This window comes from Colletotrichum destructivum, chromosome 9 (assembly GCF_034447905.1).
Source record: "Colletotrichum destructivum chromosome 9, complete sequence".
NCBI lineage: Eukaryota > Fungi > Ascomycota > Sordariomycetes > Glomerellales > Glomerellaceae > Colletotrichum > Colletotrichum destructivum.
This window is the reverse complement of record NC_085904.1, coordinates 635,648-651,997: the sequence shown is the minus strand read 5'-3', so window position 1 is coordinate 651,997 and position 16,350 is coordinate 635,648. Positions and strand designations below refer to the sequence as shown.

The 16,350-nt window shown below is 51.3% G+C and overlaps 6 protein-coding genes across 6 annotated transcripts; 4 read left to right on the top strand and 2 right to left on the bottom strand.

Annotated features, from left to right (window-relative positions):
* Positions 1-873: 873 nt before the first annotated feature.
* CDEST_13305 (uncharacterized protein) lies at positions 874-1,866 on the top strand (the record flags this gene model as incomplete). The annotated part of the gene is made up of 2 exons (XM_062929461.1): positions 874-1,082; positions 1,143-1,866. The coding sequence occupies 2 exons, from the start codon at positions 874-876 to the stop codon at positions 1,864-1,866; spliced, it is 933 nt and encodes a 310-aa protein (XP_062785512.1).
* Positions 1,867-2,754: 888 nt separating this feature from the next.
* CDEST_13304 (Putative mechanosensitive ion channel MscS, LSM domain superfamily) lies at positions 2,755-5,692 on the top strand (the record flags this gene model as incomplete). The annotated part of the gene is made up of 4 exons (XM_062929460.1): positions 2,755-3,410; positions 3,467-3,572; positions 3,631-4,417; positions 4,476-5,692. 4 exons carry the CDS (start codon positions 2,755-2,757, stop codon positions 5,438-5,440), a joined length of 2,514 nt encoding a protein of 837 aa, XP_062785511.1. The 3' UTR covers positions 5,441-5,692.
* Positions 5,693-5,974: 282 nt separating this feature from the next.
* CDEST_13303 (Putative tyrosinase copper-binding domain, di-copper centre-containing domain superfamily) lies at positions 5,975-7,226 on the bottom strand (the record flags this gene model as incomplete). Its single annotated transcript, XM_062929459.1, has 4 exons — positions 5,975-6,307; positions 6,383-6,812; positions 6,869-7,024; positions 7,099-7,226. The coding sequence occupies 4 exons, from the start codon at positions 7,224-7,226 to the stop codon at positions 5,975-5,977; spliced, it is 1,047 nt and encodes a 348-aa protein (XP_062785510.1).
* A 2,228-nt stretch (positions 7,227-9,454) lies between these two features.
* CDEST_13302 (uncharacterized protein) lies at positions 9,455-10,006 on the top strand (the record flags this gene model as incomplete). The annotated part of the gene is made up of 1 exon (XM_062929458.1): positions 9,455-10,006. The coding sequence occupies one exon, from the start codon at positions 9,455-9,457 to the stop codon at positions 10,004-10,006; it is 552 nt and encodes a 183-aa protein (XP_062785509.1).
* Positions 10,007-12,075: 2,069 nt separating this feature from the next.
* On the top strand, positions 12,076-13,893 carry CDEST_13301 (Putative NAD(P)-binding domain superfamily; the record flags this gene model as incomplete). The annotated part of the gene is made up of 1 exon (XM_062929457.1): positions 12,076-13,893. One exon carries the CDS (start codon positions 12,076-12,078, stop codon positions 13,333-13,335), a length of 1,260 nt encoding a protein of 419 aa, XP_062785508.1. The 3' UTR covers positions 13,336-13,893.
* Position 13,894: 1 nt separating this feature from the next.
* CDEST_13300 (Putative peptidase M20) lies at positions 13,895-15,875 on the bottom strand. Its single transcript, XM_062929456.1, has 7 exons — positions 15,695-15,875; positions 15,603-15,634; positions 15,476-15,543; positions 14,606-15,390; positions 14,228-14,551; positions 14,046-14,162; positions 13,895-13,987 (listed from the first exon to the last, which is right to left on the bottom strand). Exons 1-7 carry the CDS (start codon positions 15,748-15,750, stop codon positions 13,900-13,902), a joined length of 1,470 nt encoding a protein of 489 aa, XP_062785507.1. The 5' UTR covers positions 15,751-15,875; the 3' UTR covers positions 13,895-13,899.
* Between the last annotated feature and the right edge of the window lie 475 nt (positions 15,876-16,350).

Sequence of the window (16,350 nt, the reverse complement as noted above, 5' to 3'; positions counted from 1 at the left end):
ATTCGTGCTCTAGTGTTGCAAAATATGATCGGGCCGCGGACTTGAAGCCGTATTGGCCTACATCTAGGATGGGATGATTTACCTACCCCGTTAGGTCGTGATGCAGTTTTCGAGAAACGATCTTCCATCAACCAGAACCCGGTAACGAAGAAAGTGGACAACCTAAAAGATTACAAACAAGCACGTAATGTGACAGGTTGCTAGAAGCACTTTGAGGGGCAGTGTGGATGCAGCTGTTGGTTGACGACCAACACGTAGAAGTCATCGTCTTAGGCCCGCTGTGGAAACAGCGTCAAGGAAGTAAGTTGCCGAGAAATTCGTTAGCCCGGATTAAACTGGGAGCTTGCAAGCAATTTAGTGGCTGACTGTGGATATGACAGTTGGCCGGAAACCCATACGTACCATGAATTATGCGGGAATGAGACGACAAAAGCGGATTGCAGAGCGTCGTTCCCCGTAACCTCGCAAGCATTGCAACAAGATAGCCGTTGGTTCATGAACTTGGATGATCAAAAGAGATCAGTCAGTATACTCAATGGTGTGATGTGTAGTCTTACCTCTCAAACCGACAAAGTGGCTTGTTGAAACTTCCAATCTAAGAGAAAGACAGACACCAGCGTAATAATATAGGCCTTAATTGCATGGCAAGAACAATATTCAAGATTTCAGTTTGGATTTACCAAAAGGTTCTTGTGGTTGAATCAGACTGTAAGATCTCAAGAAAAAACATAAATCCTGGGCAAGCTCCTCATTACCGTTATTATACTCCTCCAAGCTCACCACAGCATCAAATCCGACCTTATCAGCAAACCTCTTTTCTTGATCTGCTATTATACCAAGTTTTTTTGTTTTTTTTTGACCATCAGAATCACCATGAAGTTTCTTGTTTCTGCTGCTTTTGCCTTGATGGTTGGCCAGCTTGCCGTAGCTGCGCCTTTGGTGGATGCAGGAGGGCCCAAAACCGTTGTCGAGTTTCGGACTGTCAGCGAGGCACATGCCGTAAAGGCCGCTTTGGAAGAACGTGCGAACACCTGTCAGAAGATTGCTCACACCCTCCGCACCATTGGCACCAGCGCGGTCGTGTAAGTTTCTCATGGGCCCCAGACGCTCCTGCTGATACCGTTTCTGACCAACCACTCTAGTGTCGTTTGTATGTCAACAGGATCGGATCTGGCCGAGGTTGTCTGTCGACTTGCGGGCGGACTGAATTGCGAGGATTGGGCAAAGGCGATACGGCTCGGTTTCTTGCTGATCTACTCATATGCCTCTTACACCGGCGGGGCTGTACCCGAGACTGGTATGAGACGCGATGTTTACGACGACTTCGGCAATGTCATGCTGCAGGGGTGGGAGAGTGCGTTCGTCGACAGCGGCCTGGTTTATGACTCCATCGAGGTATTGCCCCATGATGCCGGGGACGCAGCACTTGAGAGGCGTGACGGCAATCCCAAACTCTTGACCCGAATCCACTTCAGCGGCGTTGTCGATAGCGAGGCGGGCAGAAAGCACGAGATCATTGCCAACCACTTTGAGGGCAACAACACCGTCCTACACCTGCCCGCATTGGACCAGGCGGCCTTGGCCTCCCGGGATCTCAGCAAGCGCGTGGGTGCTGCCGGCTTCAAGATTTCGTACACTACGTGCCCCCAATCCCTTCTTACGCGTAGCCACCAGCAGGAGATGTCGGGATACATCGCTTCTGCGTGGTCAATTGCCGCAGAAAACTACCGTCTGGAAGACTACATCGGGCTTGCCAAGACTGATCACGATGCGAACTTCTACTGGCGTATCATTCCCGAGCTCTACGGATTCGGTCTGAACTATGAGTCTGTAGATGTCTGCGGCGGCATGGCCGGTTATCTCTAAGCTATTGGACGGCTCCAACTTATTTGAGAACCTTGTACTCGTAGATAGAAACAGGCTTCCAGTCGTGAACAACGAACTGTGTGTCAGTTTCACCACGTGGGTGTCTTGGCTGGAATGCTGCAGAGTGGCTCGCATGGGGGCAATTTATATCAATAACTCGTTACTTTTCCATTATAAATTCATTTAAATTTATGCGAGGACGGACACGTCTTTTCTACTGAGTTTCAAATCATTTAAATACTGGAGGTCGAGCTTCATCATCCTTTCCCCATGCAACACCCCTTGCAAATTAATATAGCATACTAAAAGTAACAATTGAGATGGAACGGAAGGAACCTTGGCTTCTGGACCGATTCCTTTTAGGATCACAGCACGAAATGGCTGCCTGGAGGCTCCTGTGTGAATATCAACTAAAAATTTCTTAACAATCCTTGTGGCGCCACTCGAAACGGCAGCACGAAATTTTCGAACCGAAGTTGATGAGCCGTGTTCCAGTCCTACGCCACAAGGCAGCAGGTCGTTCCGAGCGCATACTTAAGCGCGGGGACAGACATACTGCTGAAAATGGACTACGTCCCACGCTGGTAGTCGCTTAAATGAGGGATCAAGTGCATCCGCACTAGGAACTAGCGGCGCTTTGAAGCCTGTTCGTGTGACGGCAGACACAGTCCTTTCAGCTGGGTCCAGCGAACTAGAATCCTACCCCTCAAAGTGGAAGATCCGTGAATCTGAGAGCCGCATTAGTCTAGGTCGATACCCAGAATCCGGGAAATAGATGGCGGATGACGGCTTGTGTCGAGGGATAATCACGCAAGGGGCCCGCAGAATGTGGCTTACACTGGGCTGTACAGGTAAGTCATTAGAAAAGTGACGAACGTCCCCAAATCAATGGCCTCTAATCAGACATCGGCTGACTTCCGACACTCTTTATTACCGTTGCTGCATCTTCCTCGAAAAAACCGTGTAATGGATGGCACATTCAAGGACAGCTTGCCGCCGAGCTATCCAACGCCCTCTGCCAAAAACCTTCCTCAGACGATTCTGCCGGTGTCCCAGCCTCTCACTCCCGGGTCCGGTTCTTCGGCTCGGTTAAGCATGTCGTACAGTCCTTATGAGCATTCTCACAACGCCCCAACGATGCAACAAGAGTCTTCGCCGAAGCGCTGGACAGAGTCCAAGGCATACAAGTCTGATACGGAGTCGCGGGAGATTCCAAGCCGCGATGAGTACCAGAGCGCCCAAGAAAACTCACAACAACACATGCCGCCCATTATCGTGGCTCGGTATCGACGGGAGCTCTTTTGGTGGGCTTTTCGTTATGCCGTCATCGCAGTGGTCGTCTTTGTGGCCTTTCTCGTCCCCATCATCATTCTAAGCAACGACGCCGATGTTGTGGAGGATAGTGCCCTCGAAAAGATCGAAGCGGAACAGTACCAAAATCTCATGTTTTACATCTGCCTGTGGTTAGAAGTCACTTGGCTGGGAGCCGTCGGTTCCGACTTGCTTGGCCTAGGACTTCCATACCTCTTCAGGTTCATTGCAAGGTTAGCTTCCCACTCTCGCATGACTCTGTTTGTAAGGCCATATCTTATCTCTTCAGGTACACCAACTCGGCCCATCAGAGATACTGGCGAGTTCTCAAGTTTATGCGGCGACCAATCGCTTTCCTCGGAACCACGGTCGTCACTTACATCTTCTTTGCTGCTGTCAGTCTCCCAAACATCCCAGTCTTCGATCCCAACCTAATCCCCGCCTTGCCAACAGTGTATCAACGAGAATGAGCTTTTAGCCGTCAATATCAACAAAGCCCCAGACACCTTCGCTTGGGACGATGCCGTCGCGGACGTCCTGGAACAGATGACGCTCTGGGTAAGTTTCTACTTACTCGAAAAGCTCTTCATATCCTACATTGCGGTCCACTATCACTACCGAGGTGACAACGTCAAAATCGCTCGGACCAAAGACCTCCAGAATGCCCTGATCGCTTTGTACGACGCCTCGGTGTTTCTGCACCCGCCCCACCGAGAGCCCTTTGCCGAAGAGGACATGCTTATCCGCAACGCCAGAGGCGACTCCCACGATCCAGGCCGTGTCAGGATCTCTAGCTACCTCGCCCGGCTGGGCATCGACGGGTACAAGATGACCAGTCTGTTCGGTAACTTCATTTCCGCCGAGCCCAACGCCCACTGGCTGCGTCCAGCGAGCACTTACTCGGTGATTGAGCGCGCGTGGGCCAACCCCGTGTCCGCTGCAGCCTTGGCGCGGCGTATCTGGCTCTCTCTCGTCGCCGAAGGCAAATCAGGCCTCACCGTCGACGACATCATCGAGGTTCTTGGTCCTTACCGCAAAACAGAAGCGGTCGCGATCTTTAAGACGTTGAACGAGAACAACAGCCCCGATATCCGCGTCGAGGAGTTCATTGGGATCGTCACGGAGGGTGGTAGGACCCGGCACCAGGTCTACAAGAACATGGAGAACATGGACCACTGCATCAACACTTTCGACTGGTTCTGCCTTCTGATACTCGCCAGCGTCATGATCTTTTTCATCAGTAAGCAAGGAAGATGCGATTTCTCCCGAGAAGATCGAGGGCTAACTCCGTGCCGCAGTGGTCGCCTATGTGCCGGCGATCAAGCAGATTCAAACCATCCTCTCCAGTCTCGCCATCGGCCTCTCATTTGCCGTTGGCCGCACATTCCACCATATTCTCGTAGGGATCGTCTTCGTATTCTTCGACCACCCCTACGACGTCGGCGATGTCGTCAACGTCTACAACATGAGCTCGACCAACGGCACCACGTGCCTCGTCAAGCGGCAGTCGCTCTTGTACACCGTCTTCCGGCGACTCGACAACGGTTGCGACCTCCAGATCCCCAACGAACGGCTGTCGCAGAAACGGATCGAGAACTTTTCGAGGTCCGGCATCAACCGGCAGGGCGTCTCCCTGTTCGTGGACTTCAAGACCGGCTTCAAGGACATCGTCCGCCTGCGCACAATCTTGGAGGAGTTCCTGGCCAACAACTCGAGAGACTACGTTCCGGACAGCTTGGGTCTGAACGTGGTCAACATCCACGAGCTCAACAAGATGGAGCTCCGGTTGGCGTTCACCCACCGCAACAACTGGTCCGATGACAAGCTCCGCTCTCAAAGAAGCAACAGGTTCCACTGCGCCTTGGTTGCCGCCTGCCGAGCCATCCCGCTCTACAAGCCCGGCGGTATGGTACCGAAGTCTGGAGAGAATGGCAATCCGATGTATACTGTTCAGCTCGATGCCACCACTGAGCTGAGCGACAACATCAAGAAGGAGAAGGATCGTCGACAGGGCCTTCGATGGGATGAGATCAAGATGGACGTTCCACAGAACGCATATGTCAACGTGAGCGAAGAGGAGGCTCTGCAGGCCAGGGAGGATGAAGAAACTCAGAAGGCGAGGCTGGCCAAGTTGGCGGAGGAAGATGCCTTTTCCAGGCTGGCAAGACTTCCAACAACCTCCGCTCGAGCAGGAGTCAGCACTGCGATTGAAGTTGAAGCCACAGCAATGGGATTGCGGCAGACTACAAGACCTGGCATCTGATTGAGATCAACGGGGCTCGGGATGGCATGTCTTTTGACTTGGTAGCGTGCCGTTGGCATGGACTGGCTGTAGAGTAACGTTGAAAAAGGAACTCGGTTCTGGGAAGGCTTTCAGAATCCAACCCGAACTTGATTTTGATCAAGGGTATGATTTCACGACGCACATATCGGCCGACAGGTTTTAAGGGAAAGGGATATCAGACGGTACTAATGATCTCCATAAAGATGGACTTCGTGGAAAGCCGTCAATATAAGGAGCTGGAATAAAGTCATTGTTAAGGTATACGGCTGCGTATGCGGCTAGGTGACAGATGAAAGATCCAGCTCATGATTTATCAAGACTTCTTGATGAAGTCTCACGACATGCGAGTGAGCAGTGCGAGAGCAGAAATAGCATAGGACTATTGCAGTCGGCTGGCTTGAATTTGAGAGTTTCTATTTCCGTCAAATTTAAACCTTGACGAGGACGTTTCTCAGCATCAGAATAGCCGCCATCCTGCAGGTTGCCGTGATTACCCTATAACGCATTATACAATTACTCCTCCGCAATAACGTACTCGGCGCAGATGACGTCGCCTCTGAGATCCATGACATCCGCAATAGTCTTGTTGGGAATGATTTCAGCCATCCACAACACGTGGTTCAGAGTGGTGTCGTTGCCCGGATCACCATCATAGTCGAGGTACGCTTTGGAAGGGGGAAGCCAGCGGTTCTGCTCCATGATGAACGTCGGAGGAATGAGTTGGCCGCTCATGTCCGTCAGGCGGGATGAGAGATTGGCAAGTTGCCAATTCCACCAAAGTCGGTCCAGGTTGGCGTGGTGCAGGAAGAAGAGGGGGTCACCAGGGCTGGCATTTTGGTTTTCCATCTAAGAGTGTAACTGTTAGTGTCCATTTTACAGCATGAATATGACATGAGTAAACCAGTCTAAGGGGATACTAACAGTGCCGCCAGTTGCGAGATGGCCGCAGGAGTGGGGCGAATCAACGTAGCAGAAGTTGGCGTCGTTGTAGTTCGTCTTCTCGAAGCACACATCGACATACGACTGGTTGGCAAACGTGAAGGCCGTCTGGTTCCACTCACGAGACAAGCAGTACTCGTCGTAGTAGTTGACGCCCCAGATCTGATCCATGCGCAGAGTTGTGTTGGCAAAGGGGCCGTCGACGACGCAGTTGGTTCCGCTGGTGGTGTTGACGCCGTTGGTGCCGAAACTGAACTCGTCGGCGCCCCAAACGGAGGCCTTGTCGAGTGTTCCGTAAACCTCGAGATCATGCTGCTCGTCCCAGTATGGGAGCGCCCCGGTGTAGCCGCATTCATCCTGGAGAAGCATTTCCTGCAGACGCAGATAGAGACGGTGCCAAGGAAGGAAAGCACTGCATTTGAGATTAGCAATCCGTCTAATGTCAGGCCGTGAGAAGGGAGGCTGTACCCGACACCGTGGATGAAATTCGATTGGACCACATGGCACCATTGGAGCTCATCGTAACGCGTCTTCGCGCCGGTGATGCCGCTCTTGGCAGGGGAATCCATCAAGCACTTGACTGCCTGAAGATACTCGGACTTTTCTTCGTTGCCTAGAGTGTGCCTGGTCAAACATTGTTAGCTTCAAATCGAGACCAACATGTATGGCAAGATGTTCCATCCAGTGACAGAACTTACCATGCTTTTCTTTGATTCAGCGATGTGCAAGTCGAGTTCGAGAACGTTCCGTTGCCGGCAGGGAACAGAGGTGAGGCGCCAGCCAAGCCGATTGCCGAAGCCAGGCTGAAAAGGGTGAACCGCTTCATGTCGATTAGTGACAGAGTTGCAGTAGTCTAGAAGAGATCTGCAGAAAGACTAGTAATCAAAAAAGCAAGAGACAAAGTGCAAGATTCCTTGGGTTCCCCCATACTTATCAGAAGACGGTTTTGCCAAATACCATAGTGTGTCCCCCTCAGACCTACATGTTTAATCATCATCCAGGGTCTCGGACTTTGGGTACCCACCATCTACGCAAAGGATTGCGAAGGTGCCACGAAAGATGTCGGCTATGCTGCGCGAGGCTCCACAGATCCCGTTGTTGATTTAGCGATGCTTGAGATAAAGATCCGACCACGGTGCTTTTCCCTTCGAGTTGCCTACAGAGTGGCGTACTACAGGGATGTTGATCAAGTGGTGTTCATCCCAAAGCTACAATTGGCGTGGAAGTAGACCGAGAGCGGGATGCTAATTTCTATCTTGTGGGCCCCGGTCTCTTCCTGAACATCATCCCACATACCGAAACTCTGGGTCTGCAGGGCTCGAAGGATGACTATTTCAATTATTAGGGTCTGCATCGTGGAGGTGTCCGCATCACGGAACTTCTTTTACTGGACGTTCACCTTGCAGATAAGCAAGAAAGACTCGGATCCGGAATCCCACATTGTATTCACTTCTCTGGTGGGACCCGAGTACTCGTAATCAGACTCAGCAACAGCGATTAGATAGACAGCTCCGTCCTTACCGGAACTCATAGCAGGCTCTTTTAAGGATTACGACACCATTCCTCCTCACGGTCCAGAGTATCTTCGGTAATGTGGAATGTTTTGCTATGGTCATATACTCTCACGTAGATAATAATTTGGTCATGGACTGCATGTAATTCGTGCTATTAGCACCGTGGTTCATAGCCTGTGGGCACATTGAATGTAAAGTTGTGGATTGGATGGCTTGCTTATACAGAAAGCTGCCGCTCCTTTTAATTCTAACCATATAGGTTGCGTTGATACTGAACAGACTGCAACATGCCCTAGAGACGCCTTGTATATAAATAGATTTCATATAACGATACTATACCTAAAACCTATCGTAGCTATGAATGATGACTAAGAGAATCAGTATAGCGAAGCAGGTGCCCCGTTGCACCACCAATATATGCATCATCCCGGGTTAGGATCTGGTGCCGATGAGATATGCAACACAACAAAAGCCAAATAGTTGCTAAATAAGGACAGCCCCACTTCAAGATCTTGAAGGGGTGTGGGTAACAGTTCTGTGGTGACTGAGCGGGGTAGATGCTCAAATGAGAAATTTTGTTTGCTTTACCTGTCTTGTAACCTTCTTGGGTGCAGAACACTGAAGCAATAAGAGTACTCTTGCAAGGCTCGAAGGCGCCTGATTTGATATAATATTCTGAAGCCCCCATCCGAGGGTTCCTTTGAACCCTTATCTCATCCTGTAGGATTGCTGTCTAACTAAGAACGGAACAGATTGTATTTAATGTCCTTTGGAAGTCTTGAATAGGGAGAGTGCTTACGGACTACATCGCTCTAACCGAAGAAAGGGCTATAATTTCCTATTTTGATTGACTAGACTAGCCCTTCATGTAGGTCCCTCGCTAGTTTGATTCATTCCAGGCAAGTCCAAGAAAAAACATCATGTACCTTGTTGGAACCACACGGTGCCAGTGTAATATCTAGGTCCTGTAGCATTCTTAAAGGTACACCGTAGGATGAAATACTCCTTTTCGTGAAGAAACTTTATAAAGCTCTATAATGTGATGGTTTGAAATTTGTCAATTTGTCTTTGATAGTTTCTTAAAACATATCGACTGCCAGCCCAAAATATCATAATGTAGGTCACGCGTATTTCTGTGACAAGTTTAGCTTTATCTTTGCCAACAAGATTGTAGCTAATGAAGATGTAAGCTGACTGCATTGAGGGTGTGAATGGGTTGATAACCCTCTCTCATTATCCAACAAGATACTGCTTCAACCGCGTCATGATTGTCACAGCCCTTTCGTAGTCAGGCGACCGAAGCTCTCGTGACATGGTCTTGGTATTATATATAGGCCATAAGTTTCCTCTGGATCGTCGGACTATCTTAACCCAACACACCCAGAGATCAACTCAGAACACACCCCTTCCGACCATAACTACGGCCTGCAGTGTTCGGCACTGGTAGCTTCCCTACTCTGTTGTTACTCTCATCGTTGCATGAGAATCTTTTGTCAGGCTATCAATAGCATCATCCTTTTTCTCATTTCCCAAAGGAAAAATGAAGCTTCACTACATTACTCTTTTGCTGGGCGCCGTTGTCCATGTCCAGGCATGCATCCGCATCCATGCCCGTCACTTTCAGGCGCCATGGCCAGAGAAAGATTCCCTCAGCATCGAAATCTGGGACGACGATAGGACTTATTACCGCTGTCCTTCCTGTATCTGGGAGTCCTTCTCCGACCAGGGGTGCACGGTGCAGTGCCATCAGTTCAAGATCGAGATGGGGGAGTACGGGAGATCTGGCCGAGTCACCAACACCAACAACGGATACTCGCACAAATTGTCGATCAAGACTCTTGCCAAACCTGAAAACTGGTGCTGCCTCTTCGGCCAGAACGGCAACTGTCGAGGCCAATGCACGGTTTGGGATACTTGCCTGACGGACAACTTCAGCAACTGCAACCAATACGCCTGCAGGCTGTGTGGGGGAAAAGAGATTTGCGGCATCAGGGACAGGCGGGGCCTGGTCGACGGGTTTGAGTATGATGACTTTCTCAACGGCACAGCGATCCAGTTGGATGTCAATGATGTTTTTGACAGTAAAGAATGAGGCAAATTTAAAGAAGCAAAGGTCTCTGCTGGTATATGCGTGGAGGAACATGGGGCCGTTCGTAGTTACAGAAGAGTGAACTCAGGGGTACTTGCTGCATTGATACATGAACATATCTGTTCATAATGCTGGTCCCATTCTTTCCAGAAGATCTGGTTCATCAAAGCTTCTCCTCGTCGCAATTTCCACACAGCAAGTCCACGTCGATAGCAACAGAGTCTTTAGGCAGCAGCAATAGTATAATTGCTCGACCGGGGGTAGCCAGCAACCAGGCCGAGCTAGTGGAACCAATCTCACGAGAGAATTACGCCGGTGTTTGGACTGAGGCTTAAACCATTCTGGAATTCATATTATGCCACGTTCAAATAAGTCAAACTGGTAAAGAAAGACCTTGATTTACTGATTGTTCTTACCAAAATATTACCGTTGCCAGGTTGGGGCGACCTCGATTTCTAAATGCTCTCAACCATCTACGAAGCTTACGGCAGAACAGGCGCCTCATTGTTCTCGCGATTCGTGGCATCAAAATTCAACAACGCTTTCCATAACTCGAAAAGTATCTTGTTGTAGTATGAGCTGATGTCTTTTCCACCTTGAATGGGGTTTAATCTCGGGCTGGGGCTGTGCACGACTGCTGGGCTGGAGCACCGAGGGCATTTGCATGAGCCCATAGCCGCGCTAATAATTGAACCTCCTCGGAGGGCCGCGGCTTTAGTGTGAGTCGAGATGAGTTAAGTGAAGTACCTATTATTCGTGTTGTGTATCCCACCGGCATTCGGTCCTAGGCAGCAGCATTTCAACATCTCCAATTCGACATGAGACTCTCCATCGACGAAACCTTCGGACTGAGACACGACGATATGATACCAAGATACGTCCCTCCTAAAAAAATAAAAATATACGTATACCAACGCCCTGACCTGCCTCTGATCAGGCCGTCAAGAAGTCGGAGTCTTTTTCAGGGTCCGATTGCGCTTGAGACCCTTGATGGGCTGAAATTTACAGCTGACCAAGTTCACAGGGCTGGCTCAAGACTCCCTCAACTTTTTCTGGACAACACACTTAGCAAACGATTATACTACCGATCTTTTCGTTTTTTTTTCTTCATGATACGCCTAGGAAAAGGGGCAATCAAAAGGAGAAGAACCCACAGACACTAGTTCTGGCAGGAAAACTCCGAGAGACTAGATTTTGTGGACCGGAGCCTTGATTTTCGGTTCAAACCAGCGGTACGCGTATCTTTTGCGCGGAAACCTTGACAAAACGAAACCCCCCTGAAATAATTCTGGGGAACATACCCCCTTCCTGGTGTTTCCGGCTCTGCGTCCTTTTGGCTTGCCAGCTTGCTGGCGCGAACATGCTTATTGCTTAACGGGCGTTTGAGTGATGCCTAAAACCCAATGCGCAAGGTTTTCTTGGCAATTACAGCTCCCCTTTTCTCTGCTTGTTGGAAGTACCTCGAAATGACACCCTTCACAAGGTGGTACCTGGTTGTGCGGAGGTAGATGACCGGCTCAGAGGGTTCTCTGACCTTTACGGACGTCTGAAGGCATTTTGTGTCCTCGACGAGAGTCACACTTTTTTTCTGCCAACTCAACAATTGTTCCTGCCTGCTGGACCACTTTGTTGAGCGCTTTGGTAGCCAAAGCATTCAAAGTGTACCATAGCACGAATAACCTTTATGGTCAACATGAGCGGTAGGGTCTTTTCGTGCTAAGATTCCATCCACTGACATCAATGGGATGGGTGTTGAGCCGCGCCAGCTGAGCGGTGGGTTGCGTATCAACACGAGACCAGCAGCGGGTCTTTACACAGCCTGTGAGGACGGGGTTCTGTCGAAATGCACACTCCGCCATGAATGGTAGTCGTGACTCGATCCCTATACGACAGTGGCTTGTTGCAATGGATCTCCAGGGTAATTTCCTGAGAGAACAAAGGTGTCTGTGAAGTGGAAAGAGGTCTCTTGAGGACGTTCACGGGAGAACATAAATGCCAGAGGGAATCCGGTCTTGTCTCAGACAGCTAAAGTAGCCACTGCCGTGGCTTCTTCGAAATCAATAAGCATCATCATGTCCTTCACTCCCTATCTCGAGTTACCATTCCCAGTGGGAAGCCTGACCCAACGCTTGTCATTTTGCGTGTTTCACTTTCTCTCCGGGTCTTTCTTCTACGACAGCGTCCACTGGCTGGCTCACCATTCCCAGCGGTCTCGGTTCCGGGTACTTCGGCTGCTTGCAAAAGCGCACGCCATCCACCACCAGTATTTTGACCGTAACTTGAGATACAATGAACGGTTTCGCTCTCAAAATGTCAAATGGCACCTGCCACTAGAGTTGTTGTGCCAGATGATTGGTAGCACGATGAGTTGGACATTCTGCCTCCTAGCCTTCCGAGGACTCGCGCTCGACATGGCACCGGACTTGATCCTGGTACTCTTCCTTCAGGTTGCTCGGACAGCTGTGGTTGCCTGGAACTCCGGCCACGATTCCAATCATATTTCCTACCCGCGACTTCCAAAAGACCCCTTCACATTCTTCGTTGGGCCTCAGTACCACGCGCTACATCACATCGACCCTCTCAACTACTTCGGGTCGATGACACGCCTGCTCGACTGGTGGATGGGCACCGCGGTCTCACTCAGGGGCCGGCGTGTGACGATGACAGGGTCTAGTGGAGCACTCGGGCAGGCTTTGGCCGAACAGCTCCGCCTGGAAGGCGTGCGATCCATCTCAGCCCCCAAGTTCGGAATCGACTGGACGTATGACGACTATTCCTACTTCGAGTCGACGCTCCAAAACACGGACGTCCTTATCCTCACCCACGGCTCCAAGAACGGCAAGCACGACTTCGAGGCGAACTGCGATTCCGCCGTCAAGATCATCGAGATCTTCAGAGAGTATTGCAAGCGCCGCAAGCTCGGCCTTTTGCCGGAGGTCTGGTATGTCGGCAGCGAGGCCGAACTCCACGGGGCCTGGACAAGCGACATGCAGACCTACACCGGCTCGAAACGGGCGTTTGTCCGCCACGCGAGGGCCTTCTACGATGAAGAAACTTTCAACTACCGCCACATCGTCCCGGCCGCGTTCGCCTCCAGCATGGGGCCAGGGCTCGTGAGCGCGAGGTGGGCGGCCAGGGTGGCGATGTGGTGGATACGGAGAGGAGCAAGATACGTGCCCGTTACGTACACTGGGTTGGCGCTTGTCAACTTTTTAAGATTTAAGCTGGGGAGAAGGCTTGCAAACCAGCAGGGTCGTAAGCCGCAGGGTTCAACGTCGCTTGAAGGTCCGGAACCGGGCGGTAAACCAGCGTTGTCATTGAGGAGTCTTTGAGGGGTGTAAATTGTAAACATAGATATGGGGTTTAAAATCTGATTGCAGTTTAGCGTCTACATATTCCAAGTCCACAGGGGTGGTCAAACTCCTCTTTTGCCTGCTTCCACGGGGCTCAACGGGGGAAGCCTGGTCGCCTTTAATGAGCCAAAACCTTAACCTAAAGTACAATAACGTTTTTGCTGTTGAGTGATGGGTCAAATTAATCAGTTTTCTTGATGATTGATATGTGTAATTGCGCGTCGGCTGAAATTTGTCCATCTTTATTGCAGTCTTTCATTAGGCCACAGCTACCGGCTGTCATCGGTGTTCTTTGGGCCGCTTCTCCTGCAAACCCTGAGCAATAACCTGGATTGACTTGATCGCCGGCGCACCACGAGGTAATCAACCTTGCCGCACATGAGGACTAAACTTTGACACTCATTGTATAAGCGACATCGTAAGGCGAGCAAGGTTGTCCATGGCCTTCTAACAAATCTTTGTCCTACGGTTGTACCGCCTCTCAAATGATCTCTGAAAATATGTATCTAAATAGCCCCTGCTGGTAGACCTGCTACCCAAAGGTTATGCACTAGACACCCTGTTTTTATTCTCACGCCACAAGGTTGCTGCCTCCCTCAGGTAAGACCCGTAGAGCTTGATGGCATTGATGCTGTTGCCCCACGTCAGCCATATCCAATAATCGATTCGCTCACGGATAAGCCACTCACTAGTTGCTCTTATCAAGCTTTTCGTTGGTGCTGTGCTGCCCATCCGTGGGTCTCCCAACGGGAAGCAACAGGACGTTTTTCTTCAGGATCTTCTTGAAGTCCAGGGCGATGGGTATACTGAGACGGTGTCAGCTGCCGAGATCAAAGATCGAGTGTCTCCTAGGCCAGAAGTCACTACTTACCTGCCACCCTCGCACGTCATGGCTGGGTCGACACCCCAGACATTCCGAGTTGCCCGGATTGCCGCCTGGTAGTTCCAATGGCCGGCGTCCTCGTAGAACCAGTCGCTCGGGTACGCCTCGATCTCGATGTCGTTCTTGCTTCCGAGGCTGGCGAACCGGTCTTGGATGTGCCTCCGCACGATTACGTCAATCTCCTCCGCCTTCATAAAGGGCACAGTCCGAATGCTGAACTTTCCAACCAGCTTCGCAGGGATCGAGGTGACGGCCCCGGCGCCGGGCAACGCGTTCTCGATTCGGTGGAGACTAAGGGACGGCTTCTTCCATCTGTCCGGGTGTTGTTAACGCAACGTTCAGGCGCCAGACGGAATAGAGGCTTACCGAGCGATCAGGGCATCGGCCTGGTTGTCGTGGAGACTTCTCCCTCCCGTGCCGCCGTACAAGGAGTCCTCGGAGATGTTGAGCTCTTTGTAGCTCTCGTACTCCTTTTCCGTGACGGGTTGGACGTTGTCGTAGATGCCGGGAATTAAGATCTTTCCGTTCGAGTCCACCAGCGACGCCATGATGTTCACCATGTCGATCATCGGCTCCGAGATCTGGCCGCCAAAGCCGCCGCTGTGGGCGTCCTGCCTCGCGCCGGTGATGGTCACCAGGTAGAAGATGATGCCCCTCAGGCCCTGCGGGATGCTGAGCTGCTCGTCGCTGACCCACACGACGTCGGCGATGCAGACGACGTCCACGTCGGCGAAGTACTTGTCCGCCTCCTCCTCCAGGGCCTCCCGGAGGCCGAAAGACCCGTTCTCCTCCATGCCCTCGAAGCAGAAGACCAGGTTGGCCGGCACGTCGACGTCGACCTTTTGGAACGCCTCGATCATGTTGATCCACCCGATCAGGGGGCCCTTGTCGTCCGAAGTGCCGCGCCCGCAGAGCCTGCCGTTGTCCTCGACCGTCATCACGAACGGCTCGTGCTTCCAGCCGTCCTCGAGAGAGGCGGGCTGGACATCGTAATGGCAGTACACGAGGACTGTTGGCTTTTGCGGGTCCTTGCCGTATCGTCCCAGCACCAAGGGTGGAAGCTCAAGGTCGGTGCCCGCTTGCTTGCCAAGAGGTTTGAGTGTGACGTCGATCCCGACAGTTCTCATCTTGGCGGCGACCCATTCACTCATCTGGCTTGGGGTTAGCACCGGCAGCTTGACGACCTCATGCTCTTGCTGGGACTTGTAAATTGTGAAATTTCCGTTGGGTCCGTACCTCGAATACATCCTTCCTCCGGTCTGCTTGGGCAGAGATTGATGGGATCTTGACTGCATCCCCGAGTCCTGTGGCACAGGCGTGAGTAAAATCGGCGCAATCCCAGAAATGGGCGCTCGTTACATACGTTCAATGAAGACGCTTTCGAGCTCATCAACTCTGGCAGGGGTCAGCATGGTAACCTTAACGAAAGCTAACGAAAGCGTGCATTCGATTTACTTCGCATAAAAATTAGCCAAGGGGTCGTTGGCACCCGGGGTAGGAGTCGGCGCCATTGTGTTCTGTATTCCGTGCGTTGTTTGGCAAAAACAAGAGCAGACCCTCGACAATGATTCAAGATATTACATAGCACTCTCACCAGCTTAGTCTTGGTCGAGGTGCTATTTTGACGGCCTTCGCGAGAGGGGCGGGAAGAGGGGAAGTCGATGATTCCCAGCTGGGCCTAGCTGCATCGGGCCCACGTTGAAGCGAGATCGGACACTGGACGCAACTCTTGCGTCGGCAGCGTGGGGGGGCCGGTGTTACGGTCCACAGCCGATAGATTGTGGGTGGAACGAGAAGGGCGGCCCCGTTGCGCTATTATTGTGCCATGGGAACGGTATGCTATGATTTGATCATGGCAGACAGGCTGAATTTCGAAATACATAAAGACACATCGTTAATTGTGCTTCTCATTGTATAAATATAACTTCTCATTCTTTCGGCGGCTTTCGCTCTTCAGCCTTTGTTGTTCGTTCCCCAACTAAAGATTTTTGAACGGATAACTGAAATGACATCTGGTTTTAGAGTGCATATCGCCCGTTGCATGTCACTCCGTTCAAGGCCGGTGCGAACACTGGAGTAAACGGACCGAAGTGGGGCCGATCGGACGTCGT